Consider the following 21,674-nt stretch of genomic DNA (forward strand, 5'->3'; position numbering starts at 1 on the left):
CTGTGTCCGCCACTGACTCACACACGCGCTGTGTCCGCCACTGACTCACACACGCGCTGTGTCCGCCACTGACTCACACACGCGCTGTGTCCGCCACTGACTCACACACGCGCTGTGTCCGCCACTGACTCACACACGCGCTGTGTCCGCCACTGACTCACACACGCGCTGTGTCCGCCACTGACTCACACACGCGCTGTGTCCGCCACTGACTCACACACGCGCTGTGTCCGCCACTGACTCACACACGCGCTGTGTCCGCCACTGACTCACACACGCGCTGTGTCCGCCACTGACTCACACACGCGCTGTGTCCGCCACTGACTCACACACGCGCTGTGTCCGCCACTGACTCACACACGCGCTGTGTCCGCCACTGACTCACACACGCGCTGTGTCCGCCACTGACTCACACACGCGCTGTGTCCGCCACTGACTCACACACGCGCTGTGTCCGCCACTGACTCACACACGCGCTGTGTCCGCCACTGACTCACACACGCGCTGTGTCCGCCACTGACTCACACACGCGCTGTGTCCGCCACTGACTCACACACGCGCTGTGTCCGCCACTGACTCACACACGCGCTGTGTCCGCCACTGACTCACACACGCGCTGTGTCCGCCACTGACTCACACACGCGCTGTGTCCGCCACTGACTCACACACGCGCTGTGTCCGCCACTGACTCACACACGCGCTGTGTCCGCCACTGACTCACACACGCGCTGTGTCCGCCACTGACTCACACACGCACGCTGTGTCCGCCACTGACTCACACACGCACCCTGTGTCCGCCACTGACTCACACACACACACACACACGCTGTGTCCGCCACTGACTCACACACACACACACACACGCTGTGTCCGCCACTGACTCACACACACACACACACACGCTGTGTCCGCCACTGACTCACACACACACACGCTGTGTCCGCCACTGACTCACACACGCACGCTGTGTCCGCCACTGACTCACACACGCACCCTGTGTCCGCCACTGACTCACACACGCACCCTGTGTCCGCCACTGACTCACACACGCACTGTGTCCGCCACTGACTCACACACGCACTGTGTCCGCCACTGACTCACACACACTCGCTGTGTCCGCCACTGACTCACACACACACACACACACACGCTGTGTCCGCCACTGACTCACACACGCACCCTGTGTCCGCCACTGACTCACACACGCACTGTGTCCGCCACTGACTCACACACGCACTGTGTCCGCCACTGACTCACACACGCACTGTGTCCGCCACTGACTCACACACGCACTGTGTCCGCCACTGACTCACACACGCACTGTGTCCGCCACTGACTCACACACGCACTGTGTCCGCCACTGACTCACACACGCACTGTGTCCGCCACTGACTCACACACGCACTGTGTCCGCCACTGACTCACGCACGCACACACGCTGTGTCCGCCACTGACTCACGCACGCACACACGCTGTGTCCGCCACTGACTCACGCACGCACACACGCTGTGTCCGCCACTGACTCACGCACGCACACACGCTGTGTCCGCCACTGACTCACACACGCACACACGCTGTGTCCGCCACTGACTCACACACGCACACACGCTGTGTCCGCCACTGACTCACACACGCACACACGCTGTGTCCGCCACTGACTCACACACACGCTGTGTCCGCCACTGACTCACACACACACACACACACGCTGTGTCCGCCACTGACTCACACACACACACACACACGCTGTGTCCGCCACTGACTCACACACACACACACACACACACACACACGCTGTGTCCGCCACTGACTCACAGACACACACACACACACACACACACACGCTGTGTCCGCCACTGACTCACACACACACACACACACACACACGCTGTGTCCGCCACTGACTCACACACACACACACACACACGCTGTGTCCGCCACTGACTCACACACACACACACACACACGCTGTGTCCGCCACTGACTCACACACACACGCTGTGTCCGCCACTGACTCACACACGCACTGTGTCCGCCACTGACTCACACACGCGCTGTCCGCCACTGACTCACACACACTCGCTGTGTCCGCCACTGACTCACACACGCACTGTGTCCGCCACTGACTCACACACGCACTGTGTCCGCCACTGACTCACACACGCACTGTGTCCGCCACTGACTCACACACGCACTGTGTCCGCCACTGACTCACACACGCACTGTGTCCGCCACTGACTCACACACGCACTGTGTCCGCCACTGACTCACACACGCACTGTGTCCGCCACTGACTCACACACGCACTGTGTCCGCCACTGACTCACACACACACGCTGTGTCCGCCACTGACTCACACACGCACCCTGTGTCCGCCACTGACTCACACACACACGCTGTGTCCGCCACTGACTCACACACACACACGCTGTGTCCGCCACTGACTCACACACACACACACACACACACACACGCTGTGTCCGCCACTGACTCACACACGCACCCTGTGTCCGCCACTGACTCACACACACACACGCTGTGTCCGCCACTGACTCACACACACAAACGCTGTGTCCGCCACTGACTCACACACACACGCTGTGTCCGCCACTGACGCACACACACACACACACACGCTGTGTCCGCCACTGACTCACACACACACACGCTGTGTCCGCCACTGACTCACACACACACACACACACACACACGCTGTGTCCGCCACTGACTCACACACGCACCCTGTGTCCGCCACTGACTCACACACACACACGCTGTGTCCGCCACTGACTCACACACACAAACGCTGTGTCCGCCACTGACTCACACACACACGCTGTGTCCGCCACTGACTCACACACACACACACACACGCTGTGTCCGCCACTGACTCACACACACGCTGTGTCCGCCACTGACTCACACACACACACATACACACACGCTGTGTCCGCCACTGACTCACACACACACGCTGTGTCCGCCACTGACTCACACACGCACCCTGTGTCCGCCACTGACTCACACACACACACGCGCTGTGTCCGCCACTGACACACACACACACACACGCGCTGTGTCCGCCACTGACTCACACACACTCGCTGTGTCCGCCACTGACTCACACACACACACGCTGTGTCCGCCACTGACTCACACACACACGCTGTGTCCGCCACTGACTCACACACGCGCTGTGTCCGCCACTGACTCACACACGCGCTGTGTCCGCCACTGACTCACACACGCGCTGTGTCCGCCACTGACTCACACACGCGCTGTGTCCGCCACTGACTCACACACGCGCTGTGTCCGCCACTGACTCACACACGCGCTGTGTCCGCCACTGACTCACACACGCGCTGTGTCCGCCACTGACTCACACACGCGCTGTGTCCGCCACTGACTCACACACGCGCTGTGTCCGCCACTGACTCACACACGCGCTGTGTCCGCCACTGACTCACACACGCGCTGTGTCCGCCACTGACTCACACACGCGCTGTGTCCGCCACTGACTCACACACGCGCTGTGTCCGCCACTGACTCACACACGCGCTGTGTCCGCCACTGACTCACACACGCGCTGTGTCCGCCACTGACTCACACACGCGCTGTGTCCGCCACTGACTCACACACGCGCTGTGTCCGCCACTGACTCACACACGCGCTGTGTCCGCCACTGACTCACACACGCGCTGTGTCCGCCACTGACTCACACACGCGCTGTGTCCGCCACTGACTCACACACGCGCTGTGTCCGCCACTGACTCACACACGCGCTGTGTCCGCCACTGACTCACACACGCGCTGTGTCCGCCACTGACTCACACACGCGCTGTGTCCGCCACTGACTCACACACGCGCTGTGTCCGCCACTGACTCACACACGCACGCTGTGTCCGCCACTGACTCACACACGCACGCTGTGTCCGCCACTGACTCACACACGCACCCTGTGTCCGCCACTGACTCACACACACACACACACACGCTGTGTCCGCCACTGACTCACACACACACACACACACGCTGTGTCCGCCACTGACTCACACACACACACACACACGCTGTGTCCGCCACTGACTCACACACACACGCTGTGTCCGCCACTGACTCACACACACACACGCTGTGTCCGCCACTGACTCACACACGCACGCTGTGTCCGCCACTGACTCACACACGCACCCTGTGTCCGCCACTGACTCACACACGCACCCTGTGTCCGCCACTGACTCACACACGCACTGTGTCCGCCACTGACTCACACACGCACTGTGTCCGCCACTGACTCACACACACTCGCTGTGTCCGCCACTGACTCACACACACACACACACGCTGTGTCCGCCACTGACTCACACACGCACCCTGTGTCCGCCACTGACTCACACACGCACTGTGTCCGCCACTGACTCACACACGCACTGTGTCCGCCACTGACTCACACACGCACTGTGTCCGCCACTGACTCACACACGCACTGTGTCCGCCACTGACTCACACACGCACTGTGTCCGCCACTGACTCACACACGCACTGTGTCCGCCACTGACTCACACACGCACTGTGTCCGCCACTGACTCACACACGCACTGTGTCCGCCACTGACTCACGCACGCACACACGCTGTGTCCGCCACTGACTCACGCACGCACACACGCTGTGTCCGCCACTGACTCACGCACGCACACACGCTGTGTCCGCCACTGACTCACGCACGCACACACGCTGTGTCCGCCACTGACTCACACACGCACACACGCTGTGTCCGCCACTGACTCACACACGCACACACGCTGTGTCCGCCACTGACTCACACACGCACACACGCTGTGTCCGCCACTGACTCACACACACGCTGTGTCCGCCACTGACTCACACACACACACACACACGCTGTGTCCGCCACTGACTCACACACACACACACACACGCTGTGTCCGCCACTGACTCACACACACACACACACACACACACACGCTGTGTCCGCCACTGACTCACAGACACACACACACACACACACACACACGCTGTGTCCGCCACTGACTCACACACACACACACACACACACACGCTGTGTCCGCCACTGACTCACACACACACACACACACACGCTGTGTCCGCCACTGACTCACACACACACACACACACACGCTGTGTCCGCCACTGACTCACACACACACACACACACACGCTGTGTCCGCCACTGACTCACACACACACACACACACACACGCTGTGTCCGCCACTGACTCACACACACACACACACACACACGCTGTGTCCGCCACTGACTCACACACACACACACACACACGCTGTGTCCGCCACTGACTCATAGACACACACGCTGTGTCCGCCACTGACTCTCACACACACACGCTGTGTCCGCCACTGACTCTCACACACACACGCTGTGTCCGCCACTGACTCTCTCACACACGCTGTGTCCGCCCCTGACTCTCTCACACACACACACACGCTGTGTCCGCCACTGATTCTCTCATGCACACACACGCTGTGTCCGCCACCGACTCACACACACTCACAAGCTGTGTCCGCCACTGACTCACACCCACACACTGTGTATGCCACTGACACACACACACTTTGCCCGCCACTGACACACACACTATGTCCACCACTGAAACCCACACACACTTTGCCCACCACTGACTCTCTCTCTCACACTCACTCACTCACTCTCTGTCTGTCCACCACTGATAAACACACACACCTTATGATCACTGTACCAGCCATCAGTTACATTGGAGGGGTCTCTGGATCGTCACCCCACAACATACTGTCCTTATATGGGATTAATAACTGACTACCTGTGAAGATTTTGATTTGCCATATTGGGTTTGTTCAGTTGTCAGATGTAACCTATGACTGGTATATTTGGCTAAATACGACCTGTGAACCATTTTGGTTTTCCCCCTGCGGAGATACTTTGTATTAATAAAGCGATCAGCCAGGGTTGGGTCTGTATACTAAGCTGCTCTACCAATCTTCACGGTATACCCTTATCAGAGCAGTCCTAACTAATGTATGCAATCCCTATCTGATGTATTTAAAAACCTGATCATCTGTATATAACCTGTGTGAACAGGGTTCAGAGAGGAAAAATCCATGTGTGCATACAGGGTAGAACAGCTTTTGTGCAGATAGCCCAAGAGGAGTGGTGGAACTCCCCAGTCTTGTAGACACAAGAGAACAATTATGGAAACAGGAACACATGGGCTACTTGCACAGTGAACAAGTCTGTATGATCATGTTCACACACCACCAAGAAACCTGAAGACACAAAAGAGAATAGTAAAACCAAAAACACTCAGTTTGAAAAAATGTTGCAGTAATCCGCAAGTGCTAGTAAAAGATGTAAAAAACAGGGTATTTGGTTGATACGTTTTTTGCAAAAAATGTATACTAAGCTGCTCTACCAATCTTCACGGTATACCCTTATCAGAGCAGTCCTAACTAATGTATGCAATCCCTATCTGATGTATTTAAAAACCTGATCATCTGTATATAACCTGTGTGAACAGGGTTCAGAGAGGAAAAATCCATGTGTGCATACAGGGTAGAACAGCTTTCTACCAAGAAACCTTTTACTAGCACTTGCGGATTACTGCAACATTTTTTCAAACTGAGTGTTTTTGGTTTTACTATTCTCTTTTGTGTCTTCAGGTTTCTTGGTGGTGTGTGAACATGATCATACAGACTTGTTCACTGTGCAAGTAGCCCATGTGTTCCTGTTTCCAGGGTTGGGTCTGTGCCCGGCTAATGGCTGTTTCTCTTGCACTATTCTGAACACTGCCACCCTTCCAAATCAGTGGAGAGTATGTTGCCCACTTTTTCACCCCCTCTCCGTTACCTGTACCTGATTTTGCTCCCAAGCTTTTTCAGCAATAAGTAGTGGATGCTTTCCTGAAACGGAAAGTACTTGCAAGCAGCATAATACAAAGAATAGCAGGTTTACCCAGAATCCTTTGCAGTAGGCGGAGCTATGCAAATCATCTCTTTCCACCCCTGTCTAATCCACAGCGCTTGGAACCGCCAAGCGTGCAATGCTGCGGATTAGTTTCTAAATTTACACAGCCAACCAATTCCTACCTGTGGACACGTGTTTCGGGCTTTAGGCCCTCATCAGCACAGGGCTGGAATTGGTTGGCTGTATGGAGTGGGGCTCGGTGAGCAAGCGATACATACATGCTAGCCACCTTAGGGAGAGACCCAAGTTGGGCTAAATGTAGCGGGACGAAAGAGACCGAAAAGCCCTCTACTCAAAGGAAATACATAGTGGATGCTTTCCTGAAACGGAAAGTACTTGCAAGCAGCATAATACAAAGAATAGCAGGTTTACCCAGAATCCTTTGCAGTAGGCGGAGCTATGCAAATCATCTCTTTCCACCCCTGTCTAATCCACAGCGCTTGGAACCGCCAAGCGTGCAATGCTGCGGATTAGTTTCTAAATTTACACAGCCAACCAATTCCTACCTGTGGACACGTGTTTCGGGCTTTAGGCCCTCATCAGCACAGGGCTGGAATTGGTTGGCTGTATGGAGTGGGGCTCGGTGAGCAAGCGATACATACATGCTAGCCACCTTAGGGAGAGACCCAAGTTGGGCTAAATGTAGCCCACTCCGCCTACTGCAAAGGATTCTGGGTAAACCTGCTATTCTTTGTATTATGCTGCTTGCAAGTACTTTCCGTTTCAGGAAAGCATCCACTATGTATTTCCTTTGAGTAGAGGGCTTTTCGGTCTCTTTCGTCCCGCTACATTTAGCCCAACTTGGGTCTCTCCCTAAGGTGGCTAGCATGTATGTACAGCAATAAGTAAACTTTTATTTTTTGCAGTTCCCCCCCCCACACATAATGAAGTCTTCACAACAAACCCCCGCACCTCCCACAGTAGACATAAATTCCATGGCACCTCATCTCCCAATCACTCGCAGACAGCTGCCTCCAACCCCCACTCCCCGGCTCAGGCTGTCCAGCCTCCCAGAATAATAGCCAGGCAATAATATCTTTCTATATCTGCTGTGTAATGTGTCCCCCCATGTCACCAGGATTCACCATGCACAGTCTCTACCTTCGCTCTATTGGCTCACTATGATGCTTTTCCAGATTTCGGCGGCATCCTTTGTCTGAGTGGGATTGTGCATTCATTTGTTGATGACATACAGAACAGATCTAGTTACAGCACTGCTTTTCCCTGTCTAGAACCAAATTGCCATTTCGGGCTACAACTTCCAGCCTTATTTCTCCCATTTTTCTTTGGATTTGATTAGGATTGTTTTTCTAATAATAAGTTACATCTATTGTTATACTGGGCTTGCTTAAATGCAGCACATGGTGAAAGGGTTAATGCCGTTCCGCCCATCTCCATCCAGTTCCTTGGATGTTAGCTTGTACTCTAGTAGCTTGTTCTCTAGTCTGAGCTGCTGGTACTGTTGTGTCTGGTTGGCGGGGAGGGGACCTCTCCTGTCTCTGATGCATAAGTTTGGTTCTCCCTGCCCCCAACTCATTGTGGTTTTCTACCGATTGTTTCAGATGTGAATTGAGATGGAAGGCTTAAGGGAGAAGAAGCCCTGGGGGAAGCTGAGCCGATTACCAGGAGCGGAGGCAGAGTTTGCTGCTGCTGAGCTTTTTCTCTGCAAAAAGGAATGGACGATTGGAAGGAAGAAAGGTAATTCTCTGCATAGATGTATTGTTCTGGCATGTTAAGACGGAAGGTGCCATAATAGCTGACTGGCACAGCTGCTTCTACAGTGTATGTCTTACTCTTATTAGCTGTGTGCACTCCTGACTTCCTTCCACACTGACCTCTTATCACCCCATGAGAGGCTGCTTCCTGGACGCTCCCTCCCTATAAGCATCTGTACCTGTTACCCCCCCACTTAAGAGCTGACGTCTAGCTAGTGCTCAGTGGCTGCCCATTTAAAGCTATGTAATGCCAAGTTGGAGTGCCAATATTAGTAAGCATATATGTTACTTTTTAATACAAATCCTGCTAGACAAACCAAAAGGGAGGCTAGTGTTCACTTTTGTACAGATCTGTCCCATCATCCATTTATAGTACTGTATGTACTCTTCTATATAGTGTCATTAATTTCCACAGCTCCGTAGATTCAGTTTAGAAATAAAAGCTGCATGTTTTTATCCCATTGAATGGTATGTACATCTGTTACACTCACAGATTTCATTATAAAACTAGTATAGTAAATCATGGAGTTTGCAATGGGTTCCAGTGCAGGATACATATCCCAGCAGAATTTTTGCTTTCTTGGCCTTTTTTCAGAGAATATGAATGATAACACCAAACAAGTTTATCATTCATACTCTCTGAAAAAAGGCCAAGAAAGCAAAAAATTCTGCTGGGGTATGTAAAATTTTGAGCACAACTGTACATAGTACCACATATGCCTGCAATTTGTAGAGCTGTCCGAAAAAGAATGCATACGTTAAGGGTATGCTCACACACACTGAAAAATTTTTTTCTGGAGTTTTTGGAGCAGAAACTCATCAAAAACCATGATTTAATTTGAAATATCAGATATGTGCACATAGCTCGTTTTCAGGCGTGTTCCACCCAGAATTCACACGAAAGGGCAGCAAAAGCTCCTCCAAGAACGAACATTATGCCCAGGAAAGTCAAAACGACATTGCTGTGCACATGTTCCATCCATCGCATGTCACTTCTTTTAACCACTATAAGGTTTGGAAACACTAAATCATAGTTGGCCGCACTCTATACTAACCATTACAGGGAAAAATTCTCTATATGAACGCTGTCAATGGCTCCTAAGGAAAACGACCGCCAGCGTGCTAGTGTCTACATGCACTTGGAGGGATTCTGCTCTAAAAACTTTTGGAAAGAAACTGTGAGAACATGCCCTAACAATATATGCATGTCACATATTTTTCATGTGCTTCCTATCTGAAAAAAGCATCTCAAAGTCATCGCAAAAAATGAACATAATGCACAGTAAAAACGACATTGCTGTGCACATGTTCAGTATTTTGTCACCTCCTTTAACTGCTGCAAAATTTCAGAAACCAGGAAGTAGTCTAAAAAAAAAAAAAGTAATCTGTTCATTCTTCTTCCAAACAAAGCCATCTGCTATTTACACTGCAAAGCCCCTCCTGGAATAAGACCACAATCTTTATCTTGAAGCAGCTTCATTTAGGAAAACCTTGGCAGCTCCTCCATCAAATCGAAGCATTGTGCGCACATGCATTAATGATTGGTTATTAAATGCATTGAAACAAGGCCCCACAGTAAAGGTAAAAATTTGGCTCTGTCAGGAGATACTTTATACCACTAGACTCTTGCCCACCTGTGACGAGGTCCTGGAGACTGGAAATGTGTCCACAAGGGGTCTATATTGTAACATCAGATCTGTAATTCCAGCCACAAAATTTTAAAACTATACATGAGATTGCTTTGTCATCTACACAGAACAGATTAAATTTGTCTAATATATTTGCAGCCTGAAAGCAACAAGCAGGATGTGTTCTTAGACACGTCTTGTTGTAATGGTAGGTGCAGACGATCAGTAAACGATGCAGGCTGTAGGCTTCGTACTTGTGCAGCGTCCAGATGGTACAGCATAGTGGAAGGGATTTCAAGAAATCCGATGTCCACCATGCATCCACAGACGTCTGGAGTCTCCGTGGAGACGGACATGCACCACGTCTCTCCAGACCGCAGCATGTCAATTTCTCTTGCGGAGACGCAAGCCTCCGGAACAGAAATTATATCCATAGAATGTATTGGACGCGGTTTATCCGCACAGTTCAGTGAACACATGCCGATTCATCTGCGTTCAATAGACTGAGCGCTTCGGACGCGGCGAACGTGAGCTGCATCCAAAGCGCTGCCACTTCCGGATTGTGTGCACGTGGCCGAAGATTCACAGTAGACTGACTTTTTTATTTATTTTTATCTTTACAGGCTGTGACCTTTCATTTCCTGGTAACAAATTGGTGTCTGGAGAACACTGCAAAATAACAGTGGATGAGGTTTCTGGAGTTGTTTCCTTAGAGGACACCAGGTAACTTGGAAAGAACTATTAATGGGGTTGTACCAAGTTTGGATCGTGGATAACTTTCCGATTTCCCCCCCCCCCAGCGACCCTGAAAACGAGGACTCTGATCAGCCCCATGTGAATGGAGCGATGGTCGATCATGTGCATCTCCATTCCATTCATTCTTAATGGGTGTGCCAAAGGCTAGATAAACACTGCGCTCTATCTCCGGCAGTCCCTTAAAAAAATGAATGGGGTGGATGTGCACATAATCCAGCAACACTAGATTTCCATAGAGCACTGGTTCTTGGGATTGCTGGGGATCCCAGATGATCAGAATGCCAGCAGGCGGGGTGTTACAAACCTGATTGCTGCGTCCAATAGGTGGCACTCTAGAGTTCTAGTCCTCTTCCTCACTGAAGTAACAATGTGCATATTAAACTTGGTACAAGAAATTTTAAGGGTCCGTCTGTACAATCAGATAAAGGGCTCTTAACAAGTAACCTTCAACTTTCTAGGAAGTCGATTGGCGCTTATTAAAGGGGTTGTGTACTACTATATTGATGACCTTTCCTTGGCATCGTAGTTACTACTGTACCTCTGACAGCAGCAGGATGTAAATGGTGTATGGACATGTTACAGCACTGCTCTGTACACTGCTTGCTGGCTTCCCCCAGGTACAATTCACTTCAGTTAACCCCATGACCAACCTATTTTCCGATTAGTTTTTTCTTCTTCCAAGATACACAACTTGCATGCGCAGATGGAGATCTCGGCACCAAGGTCTCGGGAAATGAGATCTCGCTGAGATACTAAGATTGGATTACCTTACCATTATACTGCATGGGAAAACTGTAGTTTACACATTTAAAGTGTTTTATTTAGGGATTTCGCTAAACCTTTTTCCATATACCGTATATACTCGAGTATAAGCCGACCCGAGTATAAGATCCCCCCCCTAATTTTGCCACAAAAAACTGGGAAAACTTTTTGACTCGAGTATAAGCCTAGGGTGGGAAATGCAGCAGCTACCGGTGAATTTCAAAAATAAAAATAGATGCTCCATACTGTTCATTATTGCCCCATAAGATGCTCCATATAAAGCTGTGCCCCATATATAATGCTACATACTGTTCATTATTGCCCCATAAGATGCTCCATATAAAGCTGTGCCACATATAATGCTACATACTGTTCATTATGGCCACATAGATGCTCCATATAAAGCTGTGCCACATATATAATGCTCTGCACCGTTCATTATGGCCCCATAGATGCTCCATATAAAGCTCTCCAATATATAATGCTGCAATAAAAAAAAAAAATCACATACTCGCCTCTCTTCGCTCAGGACGCCGGCGCTTTCAATATTTACCTGCTCCTCGTGCGGCTCCATCTCCAGCACTGACGCTCAGCAGAGGGCGCGCACTGACTACGTCACCACGCCCTCCGACCTGAGCGTCACTGCCAGAGGACGCTGGAGACGGAGCCACACCGGAGCGAGGAGCAGGTAAATATCGCGCAGCGCTCCCCTCCCCGTATACTCACCGACTGCTGGCGCAGTCCCTGCGCGTCCCTGCTTCTTCCACCGCTGCATCTTCTTCCTGTATTGAGCGGTCACAGTTACCGATCATTACAGTAATGAATATGCGGCTCCACCTCTATGGGAGGTGGAGCCGCATATTCATTACTGTAATGAGCGGTACCATGTGACCGCTCAGTACAGGAAGAATCTGCAGCGCTGGAAGAAGCAGGGACGCGCAGGGACCGCGCCAGCAGTAGGTGAGTATAACTAGACAGCCCCCGCTCCCCTTCCCCTGCCGACCCCGGGTATGACTCGAGTATAAGCCAAGGGGGGGACTTTCAGCCCAAAAAAATGGGCTGAAAATCTCGGCTTATACTCGAGTATATACGGTAATTGTAAATGTTATATTTGATGTTGCATATGACATTGTTTTTTACAGCACAAATGGCACTGTGATTAACCAGCAGAAGGTGGTAAAGAAGCAATCCTACACCTTAAATAACGGCGATATAATCTATGTTGTTTATAGGAAGAATGAGCCAGAACAAAGTAAGTTGTGACTCGCGTGTGTGTGTGTGTTGTTTTTTCTCCCAGAAGGGACTCTGGGGGCGGGGGGGATAGGGGGTATTTGCACTTAGAGGCAATCTGTCATCAGGTTTTCACTACCCTGTTTGAGAACAGCATGATGTAGGGGCAGAGACCTTGATTCCTCGCCTGTGTCACTTACTGGGCTGCATGTTGTAGTATTTAGAGAATCATTGTTTTATCTGCTGCAGATCTGCCAGTTTTTGTTTTTAATTCTGAGCTCTGTATAACCCCATCCACCTCACTGTGCATAGGCTGAAATCTGTCAATCAGTGCTGGGGGTGGGATTATATCTTTCTCTTGCATATGGAGAAACACATAGCAGCAGGTTTATTATTCTATAAGTGATCATCTGATAAAACAGTGATTTTTATCAAAACTACAGCAAGCAGCCCAGTAAGTGACACATCACTGGAATCAAGAACGCTGTCTCTACAATATTCTGCTCTCAGAACAATTCAGCACATTGTTGCGAAATGTCTCCTCAGATCTTATACTGGTGACAAGAATGATTTCTACACTGGAAATACAATGTTATTGTATACATAGAAAATCTTGATATTCAACTGATTTCTGTTCCTTTTCAATCACTGTTTATTGTTCGTTATTCATTCTTATGTGATATTAAAATATATGTTCATACAATTAAATAAATCTGCTCTCAGATTGGATGACAAAAATCTGACAGATTCTCTTTTATAAATTTAACGTTCTATAAAATGATTTTTGCTTCTGTTTTGTAGATGTTGCTTTTCTGTACAGATCATTGAATTTAGCACAAGACAATATGCAAGAGCCCGCAGGTGGGTGTGTTAATATTTTAGACTTTATTTTTATGTTTGTTGCTTCTCTTTAGATTTTTGTCTTCTGACAGCCAGAATAGGGTAACATGAATGCTATTCAGTCCTAGAAAAAAAAAATGAAAGCCTACATGATGCGTTTCGTTGTTGAGATCAAACATCTCTTGCAAAATGGTTTTGTGCATATGTCATGGTACCTGTAAAATAATAAGTTATATGTTAAGGACAGGATAACGTAGTGACAGATGCTGATTTCCCAAGCTTCTCCTTTATTTTCAAGTACAGCAGAATTGGAGAACTTACACGGTAATCTGTGCAGTGCGTGACAAGGACTGTAATCAGTGTCCTGTGATCATAGTATTCTTTCTAGCACTGCCATCAAGCTACTGATTGACAGATTTTGCCATATGCTACAATGTATTGGCTACGATTTCTCAAAAATGATTGCACATTAGCGCATAAGTCACAGATCACGAAAATCAGTGACTTATGTATCCAGCCTCTTGTCATTTTTTACCAAACAGTATAGCAAAAGAAACAGGCCTCCTTAAGACATCAGTGATTTCTCTATCAAAAAGGTGAAAGGGTACAGTAATTCCAACCCATCCACTCAGGTAGAATAAAATCTTCTTTTATTAGAACCATTTAAAATTATTTAAAATAAGAGGGAAAACCCGCCAAACCTTACAAGTTGACTAAGGGCACCAAATATTTTATTTTATTTTATCTGAGTGGATTTGCTGGAATCACCGTCATCTCTTCAATTTTGGCTGAAGTCACAAGCAGGTACGGCACCCACCAGCTTTGTCTTTCACAGCATGTCAAGCTCTTACCCTTTCCCGCTTCCCTACCTACTTAATTTCTATATCGCTTCATTGGGGGACACGGCTAACTATGGGTGTATGCTGCTGCAGCTAGGAGGCTGACACTATGCAAAAAAAGTTAGCTCCTCCCACCAACTGGCACAAAGCTGATCAGTTTTAGCTTAGTGTCAGTAGGAGGTGGACCCATGACTGCACTCAGCTCTGTCTCTACCTTAGGTTTTGTTGTCTTTTATTAACCCCTTTCTACCATTGGACGTACTATTCTGTCCATGTGCGGAATAGTACATCCAGCGGGATCAGCCGCGCTCACGGGGGGAGCGCGGCCTGGTGTCAGCTGACTGTCGCAGCTGACATCCGGCACTATGTGCCAGGAGCGGTCACGGACCGCCCCCGGCACATTAACCCCGGGCACACTGCGATCAAACATGATGATCGCAGTGTTCCGGCGGTATAGGGAAGCATCGCGCAGGGAGGGGGCTCCCTGCGTGCTTCCCTGGGACCCTCAGAGCAACGTGATGTGATCGTGTTGCTCCGAGGGTCTTTTACCACCTCCTCCTCCCTGCAGCAGGCCCGGATCCAAAATGGCCGCAGGGCTGCATCCGGGTCCTGCAGGGAGGTGACTTCACAGCGCCTGCTCAGAACAGGCGACGGGAAGCCTCCAGGAGTGCACGTCAGATTGCTGATCTGACACAGTGCACAGCAAAGTGTCAGATCAGCGATCTGTCACTTTACTGTGATGTCCCCGCCAGTGGCAAAGTAAAAAAAAAAAAAAAAAACGAGGCAAAAAAGAACGCTTTATTATCATACCGCCGAACAAAAAGTGGAATAACATGCGATCAAAAAAGACGGATATAAATAACCATGGTATCGCTGAAAACGTCATCTTGTCCTGCAAAAAAACGAGCTGCCATACAGCATCATCAGCGAAAAAATAAAAACGTTATAGTCCTCAGAATAAAGCGATGCAAAAATAATTATTTTTTCTATAAAATAGTTTTTATCGTATAAAAGCGCCAAAACATAAAAAAATGATATAAATGAGATATCGCTGTAATTGTACTGACCCGACCGAAGAATAAAACTGCTTTATCAATTTTACCAAACGTGGAACGGTATAAACGCCCCTCCCCCCCCAAAGAAATTCATGAATAGCTGTTTTTGGTCATTCTGCCTCACAAAAATCGGAATAAAAAGCGACAAAACAAAGTCACGTGCCCGAAAATCTTACCAATAAAAACATCAACTCGTCCTGCAAAAAAAAGACCACACATGACTATGTAGACCAAAATATGGAAAAATTATAGCTCTGTGTGGTAACGCAAAAAAATATTTTTTGCAATAAAAAGCGTCTTTTAGTGTGTGATGGCTGCCAATCATAAAAATCCGCTAGAAAACCCGCTGTAAATAGTAAATCAAACCCCCCTTCATCACCCCCTTAGTTAGGGAAAAATTAAAAAAATGTATTTATTTCCATTTTCCCATTAGGGTTAGGGCTAGGGTTAGGGCTAAAGTTAGGGTTGGGGCTAAAGTTAGGGTTTGGATTACATTTACAGTTGGGATTAGGGTTAGGGGTGTGGTTAGGGTTACCGTTGAGATTAGGGTTAGGGGTGTGTTTGGATTAGGGTTTCAGTTATAATTGAGAGGTTTCCACTGTTTAGGCACACCAGGGGCTCTCCAAACGCGACATGGCGTCCGATCTCAATTCCAGCCAATTCTGCGTTGAAAAAGCAAAACAGTGCTCCTTCCATTCCGAGCTCTCCCGTGCGCCCAAACAGGGGTTTACCCCAACATATGGGGTATCAGCGTACTCGGGACACATTGGACAACAACTTTTGGGGTCCAATTTCTCCTGTTACCCTTGGGAAAATACAAAACTGGGGGCTAAAAAATAATTTTTGTGGGGGGGGGGGGAAGAATTTTTATTTTCATGGCTCTGCGTTATAAACTGTAGTGAAACACTTGGGGGTTCAAAGCTCTCACAACACATCTAGATGAGTTCCTTAGGGGGTCTACTTTCCAAAATGGTGTCACTTGTGGGGGGTTTCAATGTTTAGGCACATCAGTGGCTCTCCAAACGCAACATGGCGTCCCATCTCAATTCCAGTCAATTTTACATTGAAAAGTCAAATGGCGCTCCTTCCCTTCCGAGCTCTGCCAAGCGCTTAAACATTGGTTTACCCCCACATATGGGGTACCAGCGTACTCAGGACAAATTGTACAACAACTTTTGGGGTCCAATTTCTTCTCTTACCCTTGGGAAAATAAAAAATTGAGGGCAAAAAAATCGTTTTTGTGAAAAAATATGATTTTTTTATTTTTATGGCTCTGCATTATAAACTTCTGTGAATCACTTAATGGATCAAAGTGCTCACCACACATCTAGATAAGTTCCTTAGGGGGTCTACTTTCCAAAATGGTGTCACTTGTGGGGGGTTTCAATGTTTAGGCACATCAGGGGCTCTCCAAACGCAACATGGCGTCCCATCTCAATTCCAGTAAATTTTGCATTGAAAAGTCAAATGGCGCTCCTTCGCTTCCGAGCTCTGCCATGCGCCCAAACAGTGGTTTACCCCACATATGGGGTATCTGCATACTCAAGACAAATTGTACAACAACTTTTGGGGTCCATTTTCTCCTGTTACCCTTGGTAAAATAATACAAATTGGAGCTGAAGTAATTTTTTTGTGAAAAAGTTAAATGTTCATTTTTATTTAAACATTCCAAAAATTCCTGTGAAACACCTGAAGGGTTAATAAACTTCTTGAATGTGGTTTTGTGCACCTTGAGGGGTGCAGTTTTTAGAATGGTGTCACACTTGGTTATTTTCTATCATATAGACCCCTCAAAATGACTTCAAATGAGATGTGGTCCATAAAAAAAAAATGGTGTTGTAAAAATGAGAAATTGCTGGTCGAATTTTAACCCTTATAACTCCCTAGCAAAAAAAAATTGTGCTGATGTAAAGTAAACATGTGGGAAATGTTACTTATTAAGTATTTTGTGTGACATATCTCTGTGATTTAATTGCATAAAAATTCAAAGTTGGAAAATTGTGAAATTTTCGCCAAATTTTCATTTTTTTCACAAATAAACGCAGATAATATCAAAGAAATTTTACCACTATCATGAAGCACAATATGTCACGAGAAAACAATGTCAGAATCACCGGTGTCCGTTGAAGCGTTCGAGTTATAACCTCATAAAGGGACAGTGGTCAGAATTGTAAAAATTGACCCAGTCATTAACGTGCAAACCACCCTTTGGGGTAAAGGGGTTAATGATATCTTTTTCAGATACAGCCTGTGATTCTGGGCAACGGAGTATATAATTGTGTCACTCTGTTCTCCTCCCTAGAGACCGAGAGCACAGTGAGGGATTGCATCAGTACTGTATCCTCTCGTGTCTACCAGGCAGGACCCGATCACCCCTAACACATCAAGAGTGCTTGGGGCATCCGTCCTTGGCATTACACCTGGCCCGCTCATCCCCTTCAGAGCCAGACGTGCAGGGTAGGAAGACGGATCCATTACCTGACAGCAGCCTGAAAGTCTGCGCCCAGGTTCCCTGATGACAGCCGTCCAGAGGCCTGCATTCAAGTCCCTTGATGTCCATCTTCCACCACTGGTCTGCGAAGAAAGACGGATTCAAGATCTTCAGGACAGGCATAGCCACAGCAGTGAAGGGGGCTCCAAAAAAAAAAGATTCTTAGAAAGGGACTTAATATTCAGCACTGTTCTATAGTAAGACCTAAATTCCCCTTTCCTAAATGGCCTGCAACAGCTTTCGCGCTACCCACATCCCCATGTGCCCTCCAGGTACATATTTAGACCCCAGCTCTGACCTGGCCTTCCACGGAGCTAGGCCACACCTCTGACAGCCTAGCCAGTCACGCACACCGACTCTCCCAGCCATTTTCGCCTGCCAATCAGAGCGGCACTTCCTCCCATCGTGAAGGAAAGCTGCGCACTTTATTCTGATACTGCTCACCCTCCCTGTCTCACTGAGCGGGAAATCTGCGTTCATTCTCAGGCGCCCAGACCCCTACTGCCCGGTGCCATCTTCTGCGCTCTCCGCAGCACAACACCTCGTGCCTCACCGCAGACTCAGCCCTCCAGACCCCAGCATCTCCAGGACTTATGAGCACCACAGGCGTTGCCTTCCTTACATCAGCCAGGATCCTGGATCCGAGTACGCACTGCCACTGAGGGGCAGCTCTCATCCCCGACAAGCTCACCCTGGCAGATACTAGCTCTCTTTTTCTCTCACTCTATGCCTAACCTCCTGGAGTCTCACTCCTATCCTCTTCCTATTGTCTTACACTTTACATGTTCCTCCTTTAATAAAAAGTTTTTTTCTGGTCAGACCTTGTCCCTCTGCCCAAATTGCAATCCATCTAATGCGCCACCCCAGGAGCCCCGCACTGCCTGCGACTAGAGTGCGCCTCCCTCCGAGTGGGCCGCATCTCTGTCTCAGTCTGAGAAAACGGGAGCAAGGGAATGTTCTTGGTGCCTTTTGTACTACTAAAGTAAATAATATAGTGGAGCCTGCAGTCAAGAAACCAGACATGGGTTTGGCAAATGGACAGTTGGAAATATACTGAATAAGGAAAATGGGGAGAAACCGACCATAAAGTCCGTACACAATGTGTAGTGAAAAAAGTAGTAGTTTATTACATTAAATCAGGAGACAACAACTGGAAAAACAAATAAATATACATGAAGAAATAAAAGTATTAAAATAGGGCCACACTCTCAGATATACAGAAGACCGTAGACTAGAGGGAGCAAGAGGTAATATGAATTGGCAAGTGAAAAAAAGAAATGCTGAGACCTATGCACTGAAATGTAAAATGGATCTGCAACACGTATGGGATATGTGTGAAGGGCTAGTGGAGGTGGTAATACAAGTGCTAGTGCAGAACAATATGAAAAACTATCTCCATAGAGCCAGAGTGTTGGTATATGTAGTCATAGTACTAGGGAATAGTCTGAGTATAGGTATAGTGCAGGAGTATATCTGCCACACTGTACTGAAACAGCATCTTAATGTTGAGCAGCACAATGGATCATAGAAGTACTTACAATTGTAATACAAAGCTCCCTCTCCTGGATGGAGTCCACCCCGACGTGTGTTTCTTCACCCGTCAGTTCATCTTGGGAGATCATTTCTACCTTGGAAGATAGTAACAACGGATACCAGTCTAGGGAGCAGTGTTTTAAGACTTAACAGTCCAGGGCCGATGGACCGCTCAGGTATCATCTCTTCAAATCAACATTCTGGAACTCTAATCAGTCTTTCTTGCTCTGCTTCAGTGGCAGAAACATCTCTGCCATCATCCGGTTTTTCATCTGCCATCCATTTTTTATAGCCTGGTTTCGAATCCGGACTGTCCCTTAGTTCTCTTAAGAGACAAGTGTCTGCCCTTTATATCCTTTTTCAAATGAAATTTGCATCTCGTCGACAGTTCAAGACTTTCATTCAAGGGGTCGGCCATTCCATTCTTCCCTATCTGCCCCCAGTAGAACCTTGTGATCTCAACCTAGTGCTCGACTTTCCCCCGGAGTCTCTATTTGAAGCACTGCATGAAGTCTCTCCCACCTTTTTCTTCTCTATTAGGCGAGTTTCCGAACTTGCAGCTCTCTGCTTACTTTGTTTTTACCCAGGACAAGGTGGTTTCCGCATTTCATCTTAATAAGGACATCGTCCTTCCTTCCTTTTGCCCGCTGCCTTCTCACCCTCAAGAGCGGTTACTAAACAAACTGGGCCTGGTAAGAGCCCTCCGTGCTTACCTTTCCAGGACAGCGATTTTCAGACGTACGATTCTCTGTTCATTATCCCTGAAGCTCCACGGAAGGATCTCCTTAATTTCAGGTCTACCATTTCCCACTGGGTTCAGTCTGCCATTCCGGAAGCTTACTGACTAAGGGACAGAGTGCATCCACTTAGGGTCACTGCACATTCTACTTGTGCAGTGATGGCGTACTGGACATTCCGCCACAAGACATCGGCCTTGCAGCTTTGCAAAGCTGCTACATGGTACTCTATTCACACCTTTGCCAAGTTCTACTTACGCCTCATCGGATGCGAACCTCGGTAGAAAGATCCTGAAAGCTGCAGTGGCCTGAGCTCTGACTTGTGGGTATTACTTTTCTCCCACCCTTGGGACTGCTTTTGGACGACCTATGGTTTCCTGTGTCCCCCAATTAAGCTGTAGAAAAATGAAGATTTTGGGAGCCTTGATTGGGGGACACAACACCTGCCCTTGTTTACTGTTATATTGTACTGCTTTCTCACAAACTGATTAGCTTTGTGCCAGTTGGTGGGTGTACACTGCTGTGGAGGAGCTAACTTTTTTGCATAGTGTCAGCCTCCTAGTGGCAGCAGCATACACCCATGGTTTCCGGTGTTCCCCAACGAAGGCTTCAAGAAAGAGATTTTACAGTAAGTACCCAAAATCTTCATTTTTCACTTTTGAAAAAAAAAAATGGACTGATTTTCATCATTTATTTTTTTCGTCAGTGTGTCCTGTTTTTATTATCAGTTTCATCAGTAATTTTATTGTATAAAAAAAAGGATTTGCCAAGCTTCTTTTACCCATCACAGTGTTTTAAAAATGCACAGCACACATATGACAATGTGCATGGTCTATGATTTTTCACAGAGTCATAGACTTATATGGTTAATTTTGATCTGTGACTCCAATCACAAATGGATGTGTCTCTGATTTCTTTTGGCTTCTGCACCTCAAAAAAAAAAAATACACAAACATGTGAACTGTTCCATAGGCTATTATGGCTACTTGTTCTATCAGTAAAAACTACATATGAACAACATATGCTAAAAACTGATATCTAAATGAGGCCTAATACTTACTGTACTTTATTAAAGGGGTTGTCCACTA

The 21,674-nt window shown here is 48.1% G+C and overlaps 1 protein-coding gene across 2 annotated transcripts in view; it reads left to right on the forward strand.

Moving 5' to 3' along the window:
- Positions 1–21,674, forward strand: part of CHFR (checkpoint with forkhead and ring finger domains) — a 99,152-nt gene that overhangs the window by 7,952 nt on the left and 69,526 nt on the right. For both annotated transcript variants that reach the window (XM_069756095.1, XM_069756094.1), the window contains exons 2-5: positions 8,563–8,698; positions 10,967–11,066; positions 13,004–13,113; positions 13,893–13,952. In XM_069756095.1, coding sequence (XP_069612196.1) covers positions 8,575–8,698; positions 10,967–11,066; positions 13,004–13,113; positions 13,893–13,952 — 394 coding nt within the window. In that variant the 5' untranslated portion in view covers positions 8,563–8,574. The remainder of the gene's footprint in view (positions 1–8,562; positions 8,699–10,966; positions 11,067–13,003; positions 13,114–13,892; positions 13,953–21,674) is intronic.

Source organism: Ranitomeya imitator, chromosome 1, assembly GCF_032444005.1.
Source record: "Ranitomeya imitator isolate aRanImi1 chromosome 1, aRanImi1.pri, whole genome shotgun sequence".
NCBI lineage: Eukaryota > Metazoa > Chordata > Amphibia > Anura > Dendrobatidae > Ranitomeya > Ranitomeya imitator.